Source organism: Mytilus galloprovincialis, chromosome 11 (assembly GCF_965363235.1).
Source record: "Mytilus galloprovincialis chromosome 11, xbMytGall1.hap1.1, whole genome shotgun sequence".
NCBI classification, from domain to species: Eukaryota; Metazoa; Mollusca; class Bivalvia; order Mytilida; family Mytilidae; genus Mytilus; species Mytilus galloprovincialis.
In genome coordinates this window covers 14,324,006-14,338,095 of record NC_134848.1, presented here as the reverse complement: position 1 = coordinate 14,338,095, position 14,090 = coordinate 14,324,006, and the positions used below count along the sequence as shown (strand labels likewise).

At 32.6% G+C, this 14,090-nt stretch overlaps 1 protein-coding gene across 2 annotated transcripts in view; it reads left to right on the top strand.

The window, feature by feature from the left end:
* Nucleotides 1-13,607, top strand: part of LOC143051016 (growth hormone secretagogue receptor type 1-like) — a 33,762-nt gene extending 20,155 nt beyond the window's left edge. For both annotated transcript variants that reach the window (XM_076224087.1, XM_076224088.1), the window contains exons 2-3: nucleotides 10,646-10,686; nucleotides 12,181-13,607. In XM_076224087.1, coding sequence (XP_076080202.1) covers nucleotides 10,647-10,686; nucleotides 12,181-13,151 — 1,011 coding nt within the window. In that variant the 5' untranslated portion in view covers nucleotide 10,646 and the 3' untranslated portion in view covers nucleotides 13,152-13,607. The remainder of the gene's footprint in view (nucleotides 1-10,645; nucleotides 10,687-12,180) is intronic.
* Nucleotides 13,608-14,090: the final 483 nt, after the last annotated feature.

Sequence of the window (14,090 nt, the reverse complement as noted above, 5' to 3'; positions counted from 1 at the left end):
AGGCTCGTCAAATTGGATTAAGTGTTGTTAATACAGTGAAACCTGGTTTAACCTAACCCTGAATAAACCGGAAACCTGTCTAATTCAAACTACATTGTAGTTCTAAAGACCAATCATATCACATTTATGCATTGCGAACCTGATGAAACCGAATACCTGCCAAAATCAAACACAATCTCAAGTCCCGAAAGGGTTCAGTTTAATCAGATAGCTACAACTGGTTTGAAAGAGTTTTGTAAAATCAGAATTGCTTAAATAGCGACAAAAATAGCTCAGAGCAGTATCGTCTGTTTTAAATAAATTGATATGAAAATGATACATCTATCCATCAAAATAGAGGTACAAAAAGTTGTTGGCAGCTATGGGTCACCGTGCAGCATAAACCAATGAGCAAAGACAATACCGCAAAGCTACTTAAAAGAACACCAACGAACTGGTTTTTGTATAAAGCAATAAACGAACAACAAATATGATATTCAGCAACTATAATATTCAATTCAATATAATAATCGTTTTAATAATGTTTGGGACATAATTTACAGTCACTACACATCATTAAATTTGAAGCAATAAATCCATCATTTTTATAATACTAATGTAATAAAAAGTGGTTTACTACAATCAGTTTTCGATTGGAATAGTTATATGTTAAAAATGACAGTGGCCTTGGTTTGTTTCTATTCTTTAGTCGAGTTATTGTCTCTTTCACGTATTCTACGTTTTTATTTGTTTAAATTGTTAGTACCTAGTTGCATTATTTAACAGATTTTTGAAGATCTTTTGTAAAATATTATTATCAAAAATGTGATCATCCTATTAGAATATTATAAATCTAATTACAGGCAACCAACGTCTAAATCTTCTTTCTCGTCGGATTGGATAAAAGGTACTCTGAGCATTTTTTTTAATTTATTTTTAATTTTTTTAGGGGGAAAACGTGGGGAGGGGGAAGTGGCTCAATGAAGTAATTTTTTGTTTACAACTTTCAATGGAAACAACGGAGATTTTTGTGTATACTTCAATCGATTTTATCAAGACAAAGCTTTAAATTAGAATTAGACTATTTACCGGATTTGTTATTACATAAGCAACACGACAGGTGCCACATGTGGAGCAGGATCTGCTTACTCTTCCAGAGCCCCTGAGATCACCCCTGGCTTTTGGTGGAGTTCGTGTTGCTTATTCTTTAGTTTTCTATGTTGTGTCGTGTGTACTATTGTTCGTCTGTTTGTATTTTTCATTTTTAGCCATGGCGTTGTCAGTTTATTTTCGATTTATGAGTTTGACTGTCCCTCTGGTATCTTTTGTCCCTCTTTTTTAAAGTGTGTCAACATTTCGCTACTCTTACGATCGGTGAACATATATAAGGCCAAAAACTTTTAATCAGACACTGCTTCTATGAAAATGTGGTAGATACTTAGTCAGTGGTTAGCCTTTTAACTAAGGAAGTACTTCTTTAGCGCAGTCGACAAATATATGTGACGTAAAATAAATTCTGTCGTCAGACACGCGAATCAATGAATGTGTTGGTAGATAGATATTTTGTGTTCTGTTAAATTGTTCTTTTTTAAATTGTTACACGATGATGACTGATGTACCCATATTTTGACTATTTTATTTATAAGACTGTCATCAACGGGAGAGGGTTAGCGCTATAAAACAAGGTTTAATCAACCATTTTCTACATTTGAAAATGCCTGTTCCAAGTCAGGAATATGACAGTTCTTGTCCATTCGTTTTTTATGTGTTTTGTCATTTGATTTTGCCATGTGATTATGGACTTTCCGATTACATTTTCCTCTGAGTTCAGTATTTTTGTGATTTTACTTGTTGTCCTCATTATGCATGAGATATTTGCCATTGGAATCAAGCAGCTAACAACTCAATTATGATAGATACTGTGGAGTCAATATTTTCGTGGGTACCGATTTTTGTGGATTGATGACAACTTGCATATTCGTCGATATTCAAATTTGTTGTTTTGGCAAATTCTGCATACATTCCTTTGGAAAATCTGTATTTCGTTGAATATTTAAATTCGTGGTTCCCCTGTACCCACAAAATCCACGAAAATTAGTATATAGCGAATATTAATTAATCCACAGTAGAATAGAGCGAAACCATATACGACCCATAAAGTGTATCTGAGCAAAGTATCACCTGTTTCTTTGTAAATATGAAAATGTGGTATTGTTTCAAATGAGACATCTATCAATCAGAATTGATTGATTGATTGTTGACTGTTTAACTTCCAGTGGCAAACATATCATGCATGTTTAGGACGAGAACAAATTAGCAATAAATACAATAGGCAGGTTGTATAGTAAATGTTATCCGAGAATAATGTCGTGAAAATATTGACTGCTCATGTAAATCAGCAAATATTGGATATGGACGGAAATTTTGCGTTGTAACAGGCCACCTACGATCCTCTCAAAGAGTTGTTACAAGGTTTCTTAAAGTACAGAGAGTGTGGCACTTTCTCTCTTTACACAAGGTATCGGATTTAAAGTCCCCTATACATCAGAAACCAAATTACGTAGTTGTAACTATAGGTCATCGTATTGTATTAAACAGTGATCAAAACCAATACCTTAAAGCTATTAAATATAACGAGAACACCAACGAACTGATTTGTATAAAACAATAAACGAACAACAAATATGATATACAGCAACTATAATGTTCCATTCAATATAATAATTGTTTCAAATGAAACTTTCAGACATAATAACTCATCATTCGAAAGCGTGAAATCAATCTTAAAAACTTTCAAAATGGCTACCGTTGCCATGTACGTTTGGGACATAGTTTACAGTCATTAGACATCATAAAATTGAATCAATAAATCTATTATTTTACTGAGTTAATGTATTAAATGGTGGTTTACTGCAATCATTTTTCGCTTTATACAGTAATATTGTTTTTAATGACATTTTATGGTTCCTTACGGGGAAATGCATACGTTTTTTTTGTAATCCAATATTGCTTAAGGTGGTTAACAATTAAAATGTATCCTGCAATTAGCTTTCTATTATATTTATAAATAACAGGTACACACATGTATGGAAATTTTTAACGACTTTGTCTGTCTATACAGCCCTTGCAAGTTATCGTTTTCTTTGAAAAAAAAAAAGAAACAAGGATATGTTGATTTTAACAACGAAAGTTTCGAAGTGTCGGGCGTAAATTGCAGGATAAAGGCAATACAGGTACAATGTCGGAAAATATAATGTATATTAAAATATACACACTATACATGCATACTGAACATTAGAAAAGCTCAGCAAGCCTCGTTTTCGTCCTGTTTCGTAAGCTCCTAAAAATAAATAATATATTTTCCGAAAATGAACATAACTTGCACAGACTAACAACAGAAGGTGTACAAGGCCCCGATTAAAACGATATCATTTGGTTCTGCTTTTAAAGTTAAGCAGAGTAACGTGGTTAGGTTTTTCCGGGCGCGGTATTTTCTCGTTGTGTCGAAAACCCATTGGTGGCTTTTTGGTTGTTTCTGCTCTTTGGTCGGGATGTTGTCTTTTTCAGGCATTCTTCGTTTGAATCTGATTATGATTTTAGTACCTAGAGTTGTTTTGGGAGATTTTTCGTAAATAATATTATCAAATTGTACTAATCCTGTTAGAATATTATGAATCTTATTCAATGCAACCAATGTCTAAATCTTAAGTCACGTTGGATTGGTTATAAGGCACAGAAAAACGTGTTTTTTGGGGGAAGAAGGGGGGACTCTATGAAGAATTTTGTTTATGTTATATTTGTCAATGGTATCAAAGGTGATAGTTTTTTTTTTACTTCAATCTATTTTTTTCAAGGCAAAGCTCTAAAATTTGCCAACATTTCGCTTCTCTAACGATCGATGGACTTTTAACAAAACCATTATCCGACCTTAGACCCGTGTTTACAAAGACTGCTTCTAAGAAACTTCATTTGACTAGTTGCATGGAACTATCAATGACAATGTATGAGCATAAATATGCAAATATTTATTCAGATTTAGATCGAAGTGCGATATAAAAGAAAAATATAATAATGTTTTTATCTTTGAAGACATTTTCTCGAGATCAGTCATTGTTATGACGGGGAGTTTAAATGGAAAAACAAGAATTTTCTAATCTTCAGATATATTTCAAAGAGTGTTCTATATTTTGACTAGGAACCAGAATTTAAATGGAAAAAATCAAGAATGTTTAATCCTCAGACACATTATCCAAGATATATTTTTGAGATCGCACTATATTTTGACGCGGAATCAGAATTTAAATGGATAAAACAATAATCATGTTTTAATCTAGGACACATTATCCAATATATACTTCCGAGATCGTTCATATTGTGACGCAGAATCAGAATTAAATCATTGTAAATGGATAAAAAATAATAATGTTTTACTCTTCGGACACACTATCCAAGATATACTTCCGAGATCGCTCTATATTGTGACGCGGAATCGGAATTTAAATGGATAAAAAATCATTACGCTTTACTCTTCGAAAACATTATCCAAGATATATTTCCGAGATCGCTTGTTACTGTCACATTTTAATACAAATCGTGAGCTAGATAATTTACTTAAGGCTTATCGTCTCAAATTTAAACAAAGCCGGTTGCGTAAGATAGTTGGAAACCGGTAAACTGCGACAAATACGTCAGTTTTTAAAACAATTTCCTGTAGTGATTTCTCATTTGTTCGGAAGCTGTTATTCCATCTATTCGGAAGCCTTGAAGATGTCTAGGAAATGACTATGTATTAACATAAGTGAGAACGTGTCTATGGTGACAGATTTTACTTTATGCGGGTCATGATGATAGATTTAGGGGAGGGGTTCTTTAATTTTGTAGTATTTATGTTTTTAAATCATTTTTCACTATTCTTTATAAATTTTAACTGTTATTTCCAAACTTAATACTTTAGCACTCCATTATTCTCGGCTTTGTTTTTCTTTTGTTTCTCTTTTCTTTATATTTGTTGCTTTTTATTCTTTACCTTTTTTTCCATTATTCTCTAATCTGTAAGTCCCATTTAGTCCCTTTATATTGACATTTCTTTCGGGTTTTTTTCTAACGTTGTATACGACATGGTTTATTATACTTCACCCTACAAACTTTGCAATCTTCCTATTGAATATCCAAAGATATTAAGGATGTCTGCTTTTCATGTTTTGGAATTTTTGTCAGATTTTCAGAATCATCTGGTTTTATCCATTTGAATGCCTTAAAAAAAATCCCCATGAACCCCCATTTTTCTTTTTATAAATCTTTTACATGTCTAATTATAAGTCATTTGTAAAAGTCTTATACAATTTTATTTATTTTCTAATAGTATTTGAGAACTTTAACTGGTCAATGATAAAGCAATGAAAAATCAAGAGAGAACATTTTCCCACCAAAATTCCAATGGCTAATATCTCGAAAACAAGCACATTGACCCCTATATTTTTTTGGCTTTTTTTATTCCTCAATTTATTCCCTATCATTACATGCTAGTTTTTTGAAAAGTTATTTATTTCGATACTGAGCAGCGAACATCTTTAAGCAGTAAACATTATATACCAATTGTGCAATTATTTACCTCGGTGCAGTGTATTTAATTTCATTATTTATGGAAAATACTGTAAACCAACTTATTTTCACGGATACTTTATTTCACGTTTTACCTTTTCTATACCATTTTGCGGCTATTTGATTTCACGATTTTCTGATTTTCTTAATGTAGTTTAATAAGGATTTATATTCGCGTTTTTTTTCTACTTGCGAAAGTCGCAAAAATAAATCGCTCGCGAAAATAAGTTGGTTTACAGTACATGGTATCGTTTCTTTTGTTGACTAGAAATTCTGCGTGAATTTTGTAATTTTGGTAGATTTATAATACTTTTTGATTTTCAAATTCATTGGAGGAGGATGGGGCAAAAATGGGGCAAATATGTTGCCATATTACAACTTCTTAATATCCATACTATTATATGTTATTTTCGATTATTCAATCTCTTATCATACGAGTTCTTTGACGCTGGGTTAAAAATCTTTTGATCCGTCTAATTTTCCATTGATTGCTTTTTTCAAACTCTATAAATGAAAGCCAATGTTTGTTCGAAGCCTCTTTTCTGTCAAACATTGAGAAATAGATAAGTTTTAATATCTATTTTAAAGTATACTATCATTCCCAACCTTGATTATTATCTTTTGAATAATGTAAAATTTCAAATGTAAGCCCCATTTTTGATAAAAAATCTTAAGCAATTAAATGTTGATGTGTTTTCAAAACTTATTGAGACGAGACATGAAAAATTGATTGAAAACACCTGAAAATCGTATTATTCTTACATACGTGTGTTAACTTTGATTGCAATATGCATCTATCGCAATAAATTGTGGAGGAGTTTTTCAGTCACTTGGGCGTTTCCTGTTTAGGGGAGCATAATTTAAGTTTTTTTTCTCGAAAACAATTAGTTTCTTCTTAAAATAACATCAAAAGTATTTATTTTATTAACATACAAGACCTCAGTGCTACCTCCCCCTAAATTCAATATAAACAAACCGTAAATTTTTGAGACAATTTATTCTTCTTTGAAGAAATGAAAAATCAAATTATTTACATATACATTTTTGAAATAAAACGACTTATTCCTCTCCAAAACCAAACAAAAAACGAGGGATGTTGAATGCCTTTATAAAATTGCCCCATATTTGTTTAATTGAATACGTTCCGCGTTGAAGTCGCGAATTTAAATTTTTTAATTGTTCCATTGTCGTCGGATTATATAAGTGCATCAGTACTGATATATTTAGAAGCGTTTTATTTTTAATTTTTTTTCTATATTATTGTTTTCATACATATACCGCGGTATGCAACCTACGTACTCGCACGAAATTTGATAAACACAGTATATGCAATATAAGTACCAGCACGAGACTAGCACGAGCCCGATATCGATCCATGTAATTCAACTACAATCACGTGACTTGTAAAAAACGGTACCCGGATGGAATAATAAGACATATTTTGTCCTGTATGCGAGTTTATCAATAAAGTATTTAATAAGTTAAACTTTATATCTGATAAATTAATGTTTAAAACAGTCTCGCCGTATATCTCATTAATGCGTAAAGGTAAACAATGAACGCGTTTATCTACATTGACCTAATAGTTTTGGATTTTTTGAAACATATTACATCGTTTACCCTTTCAATACAAAATAAGAAGATATAGTATGATTACCAATGAGACAACTCAGATCCAGGGTGCTTTCTGGGGATTGGTACCCCCCTTATTTTTTTGACTACCAATAAATTTGAGTAGGAACATATGGTTTGACCCCAACCCTTTCCTCAGAGTTTGGATACCCCTACCCATCCGTTCACATTCACACACTTTTAAAAAGAGGGTGTTTGCTTTACGTTCAGTGGCAAATATTTCTTGCACTGCATATTCAGGACGAGATTAAGTTTTCCTAAAACACACTATAGATATGTCTTGCATTAGGATTTGACTAGGATGAAGGGCAAAGGATCTGCATGCCAAGTCGTCCTTCGGGTCGGTATCTTCAATATTTGAACCTGATGCGTTTTTTACCACACACGTAATACACGTTGTGTGTCAACTGCAGTAGAGGAAATTAGTAGTTAGGGGACGACAATTTGATATTCTAGAAAGGGGGGGGGGGGGGGTTACAAGAGGATTTGCTTTTGATCGGTTTTTTATTATCAGACCTGCTGAGTTATTAATTTTCAATACATTGCAAGTCAGGTAATTTATTTTCAAACTACCACAGAACAAACGATTTATTTTTGTGATTATCAAGGCTGAGCTATTTATTTTCTAAGTCCTCTCCCCCCCCCCCCCCCCCCCCCGAATATCAAATGGTCGTCCCCTTATTGAATTTATCTTATTATAAAAAGATACACTCCAAAGAACTTAATAATAGAAAAGTATGGGGTGCTAAATATTAGGAATGGAAAATAACGGACAACACGTATAAAGAATAATGCAAAATAGCCTAAAAAAATAAAAATACGGAGTTAAAAAATCATCAAGACCCCCATATAGTTCTTCCTCCAGAACAGCTGCATTATGTACTATAATGTTAGTACCAGGCTTTATTGATAATCAAAGTTTTACAAATGTTTTGTTTTGTTTTCTTTTCTTTGCATTTCAATTCTAATTTAGTCATTTTAGTTGTCCCACCAAGGCTGTCTTCTCTTTCAATGGTTAAAATACACAAATTAATTTGTTTCTAAAAAACCAATAATTAGAAGAAAGAAAATGCATGGGAAGTGTCTTTTATGTGACATTATATTTCTCTATTCAGGAAATAGATTATCACTCTGTATGAACTCATTACCATAGTAATTAAATATTAGTATTTATGGTAACCCCAATGACCGCAAATATACCAAAACGTACTGGAAAGGAAACTTTTATTAAGCACTGATTAAAGTAGACATCATTGATTCAATGGACACGTTTTTTGTAACAGGAAGAGTATTATACTAATGCTATAATGAAAGTTACATTTTCGACTCTTTTTATCACATGCTATTTTTTTATGCCTGTATTAAGGGACGACCATTTAACTTCAAGGAGGGGGAAAGGGTGGCGGAGTATGTTTTTTCTCCAAAAAAATCTTATCCCTTGTTTGATGAAATATTCTAGTCGAATAGATGACAAACAAAAATGTCTGACTATGAATCCACTCGCATAATCCACTCCCCTTTGAAGTAAAATGGATGCTCCCTTGCTACAAGTCATACTTAAAAGGCCAAAACGAATAATAAGTAAACATGTCAGGGAACTCATTTTACAACAACCAGTCTTGTGTTATTTTAAACAATGTTTTGTTCTGATATAGGAAATTGGAGAAAAACCCTGTATTCATATTTTGACTATTTTATTTATTATGTCTGTTTAGTTCACGCATCACTGTAAATATAACGGAATTTGATGAGACTGTCATCAAAGTGAGACTGTCATCAATTTGAAAATGCCTGTTCCAAGTCAGGAATATGACAGTTCTTGTCCATTCGTTTTTTATGTGTTTTGTCATTTGATTTTACCATGTGATTATGGACTTTCCGCTTAGATTTTCCTCTGAGTTCAGTATTTTTGTGATTTTACTTTTTATAATTTACTTTAATTTATAAACAGCAATTAAAAAAATGCTATTGCTATAAATGCACCCATTCAATTAAAAATCAAATTCATATATTTTGAAAGAATTAATTTTTTTCAACTCTCAACTCTTGTTCTAAATATGCATGAAATATTTGCCTCTGAACATTTTAGCAAACATTGCCCTGTGTTCGGGTTGTTGTCTCTTTGACACATTTATTGTTTCCTTCCTCGATTCCTATACATAAAGTAGAACATGATATGAGGACACAAATAAAATACTGAAACTACAACAGATACAAAGGAACAAAATGGCAAACTCGAATACCTATTATTCTTTCGTTAGTAGTTAAATGAAATATGAACGACGGACACCAATAGAATGCTAAATTTGTGACAAATACAAAGGAACAAAACGGCATACTCGAATACGTATTATTCTTTCGTACGTAATTAGATCCGGCATCGATTTGCATTAATTCTATTAGCTGACGTCAATAAAGACAATAAAACTTTTCAACAAGGACAACATTTAATTATTTCTAACCAGATTCTTAATGACCATAGGAAGTTAAATCAATATAACCCTTCTAGCTTCATTTTGTCCGCAGCCTAATTTATTTATTGTCATAACCGATGTAATATGAATAAAAGAGGGTCAATATGAGGGTCTTCAGTTCTGCATTATTTGCACTTTTACGCGATTTTCTATATTTTCTTTATATTTAAAAATCCGATAATTTTCTGTTCTTTAGTTTCTGAACGATATCTATGTTTTCTTAATTGTTTGCCTTTTATTCTCTATGGGGCTTTTTCGTTCTTGTTTTCTTAAGGTTTTGACTATTTTTCTCTATACTTTATTTCCTTTTTTCTTTATTTTTTCTTTCTTCATTCTTTATTTTTTAGCACCCCATAATACTTTCTTGATTATGTCTTGTCCCATTATAATCTATTCCTTATTTCATTTGTCTTCTGTTCTCTAATTTCCCCCTGTATTCGGTAAATCAACCAGAAATTTGTCCAATATTTCTTGAAATGGGTATTTTTGGTTGACTTCCAGGTGAAGACTGAACTTGTGTGTTCTTGCAGTTGAACATTGAACAATTATTATTATAATTAAGTCTTATGAAGGTAAAGAGTGGGCGTTTAACTGACTGACTATACGGTATGGGCTTTTCTTATACATGTAGTTGACGATCGTACGGCGAGTCGTTAATTTCTATGTCATTTGATCTCTGGTGAAAAGTTGTCTCATTAGCATTGTTACTATAGTCGAAACAGTATTCTTCTTCGGCAGGTTGTTTAGTGAAAATACACATATCGAAGACATCTCATCCATGCTTAATGAGACAGCAGCAACAACAAAACATACGGTACAAATTAAATGTTAAACGTTAAATGTACGTAAAACAATCTTCACAAGACGTATGGCAAGTTCAAATATTTTAGTCACTCGATACATTTAATGTGTGTGTGTATGTGTGTATAATATAATAATTATATGTTTTATCATTTCAGAATGGAGTCAAACTTCACAAATGGAACATTACATGCCATAGGTAAGTGAAACTTATGACTCGGCAATCCTCGGGTGATTCCGCTACTCTTTGTTTTATATGAAGGTACGGAATTATCCGAGTTGTGACGAAACAGAAACCTATATTTGGCATTTAATCTATATGTCGTGTTTGGCTTTAAAACTATACAAAAAAACAGGTGCATTTGATTTACCTTTTCTGTGTAATATATATTTTCCATGATTTAAAATTCTTAAATACCTCAATTTTATTTTTACGTTCTATATGAATCCTAGATTACATTGGGAATAGTATTCGTTCCTCCATCTGCAGAACAGTTTATAGTGGTTCTTAAGCATAATTCATGATTTAATTTTTTTCTTTATGTCTGGGTCTTCGAGAATAGCCTGAGATGATTGAAATAAAAATTATACCGTTTACAAATAGTTGCGTATCTGCAATTATCTTGCGAAGGAGCCTGTAATTCAGTGGTTGTCGTTTGTTTATGTGTTACATATTTGTTTTCCGATCATTTTTTATATAAATAAGGCCGTTAATTTTCTCGTTTGAATTGTTTTACATTGTCATATCGGGGCCTTTTATAGTTGAATATGCGGTATGGGCTTTGTTCATTGTTGAAGGCCGTACAGTGACCTATAATTGTTAATATTTGTGTCAATTTGGTCTCTTGTGTACAGTTGCCTCATTGGCAATCATACACGTCTTTTTATATCTAACAAAAATATATGATGTAACATTGAATTATTGAATGCTAATGAACTAATTTTAGAGACCAATTTATTTTTGCGTATTTCGTGAGTAAAGGAATATTGCGAATAAATGTCAAAGTACGTAGGATCTTTGTAATGTTGATACACGAACAAAGTTTAAAAATCGCGAAAATGATTCTTCCTTAAATCGTACATAAAGGACACAACAGCCTGAACGCGAAAAAAAAAAAGGATCCGCGATCACATAAATAGTATTGCAAACGAAACAGTCATTTATAGCTGACTATGCGGTATGGGCTTTGCTCATTGTTGAAGGCCGTAAGGTGACCTATAGTTGTTAAAAATGTGTCATTTTGGTCTCTGATGGACAGTTGTCTCATTGGCAATCATACCACATTTTCTTTTTTTTATATTCATCTTTACAATACATATAGTCTCATGAACAGTTGTTGTATATCCATTAAACCAATCTAAGAACTCAACACTTTCATATTGGTAAAATTTATCGTCAGTTTAGTAACCCAAGATAAAAATAAAGAGAGTTCAAGGAAAACTCACAAACATCCTTTATCATGACTAAGCACCAACATATTTATTAGAGTCAAGATGGGATTTCCAGAAAAGTGAATAATAGAATAACACTCCCCAAAAAATGGTGAAAAAATGGAGACAAATGGACTCAAAATATATGTAGATTGATTAGTAATCTATATAACCATTAGAGGAATACTGCTTAAAAATTTAAAGAATACTGATATTATTTTTTTATGAGATCTATCATGTTTTTCAATTTTGTATTTCGTAGGTCGCCAACCAGAACGATGGGGATGGTGGACCCAGCAAATAGTGACACCGATTATTGTTCTTATTGGAATTGGGGGGAATATAATGTCCTTTTTGCTAATGAAGACCAAATCTCTCCGAAAGAAATCCTACAGTCACTTTCTCTGTGCTTTAGCAGTATTTGACAGCCTCTGTTTGATAAATCGACAGATAGCATTGATTCATCAACTCATGCATGACAAAAAGAAAGATGGCGTCTTTACAAATTACAGCGACATCTCGTGTCAAATTTATAGCTTTTATGAGCACGTGTGTTATCTTATGTCGTCGTGGCTAATTGTAGGAATGGCTGCCGAGCGAGTTGTAGCGATGTGCTTGCCGTTTAGGAAGACAATACTGAGAACACAGACTGGAGCCATTGTGATGATCATTTCAACTTTTGTTCTCATGTGCATATCTCAAATATTCCGTTTCATAATGATAAAAAATGTCGGCGGTAACTGTGAAGGCGATATGGACACACATTCAGAGTATCTAAATCTACACATTTATTTTTATCAGTTTACACTGGTTCTAACATTACCGTTTATACTGGTACTTGTGTGTAATAGCATGGTTATCTATCAAATACATCGAGTGAGAAAGGCTGCTTCCGGTAACACGAGATCTCGCGTTGTTGAGCGATCTCACAAAACCACATTGATGTTACTTGCCATCTCATTTACATATCTCGTAACCATGCTCCCTCTGGTGGTAATATCATTTGTATGGCAGGTAACTCTAGAGAACCAGGACATAGAGATGGTTTTCTTTCTAATGCCTTTTCAATCGTTTGTCTCCGTTATATCATATTGTAACTATGGTGTGAATTTCTTTATATACATTCTTTCTGGTCGATCTTTCCGACTTGAACTTAAGAGGATATTCCGAAGAGAACGACATCTCAGTATGTCTTCTACAAGAACAAGAGAGGAGGTTATGAAACTTCAATAGTGCATATATGACATACACTATGACATATCTGTGACATATCGTTTTGACGTGTTATTTGGTGTGAAATATGATAGGAACGTTTAATAAGTACCATTACTCGTCGCTAATTCGGTCGATTCCGTTTCTCGATCTAGCGATAGAAGAGCACCGGATTCACCCGAGAGTTGCCGATTGACATTATGTTGTCATTTATTGTGCATGTGCATATCAAAATATATGTTGTAATATAATTACAATGTATGTTCTATGTTTTAGCTGTTTGCTGTTAAATGGCTATTCGTAAAAATCTAATTTATCATTAACCGTGTGAAACTATCAGTGATAAATGTTATAGAGATGATTATTTAGAGTAATTTAAGCCAGAAATATGAAAAGTATTTGAAACATGATAGATCAAACAATTGTTACTGTACAAAGTCCACACTTGAATAATCAAAATTAAACAAATATAATGTCTTTTTTTTCTGACTTCTATGATATGTCTGACTTCTCCCTGTTGTGATAGTTGTTTAAAGACTAATATACCCTTCTTGTAGCCTTTTGTTTAAACTTTATTATTTAGCATACAAAATGAAATCCTATTATAAGTGATCTTATGAAATGCCTATATTGCATTATTATGTTCTCGTCCTGGATTTGTATTTAATTTTTTGCTTGACGCTAAACAATTATCCATCACCATCATCATTATCATCTAAATTGTGCGCCTGACAAAGGCGGAACTTACAGATAAGGTAAAATGTGTCGACATCACTAGTTATCGTGTGTCATATAATAATTGTTTTCTATTTATTTGTAGCATCTAGTGTTAATGACCAATCGTTGATCGTATCCGTGCAATTGTTCATTATTTTTGTAGACATGCCTCCGCGAAAAAAACATTTACGCTGTCTTGATTTCTTTTTGGTTATTTTTTGCCAGTTGGCTGTTAAATGGCCT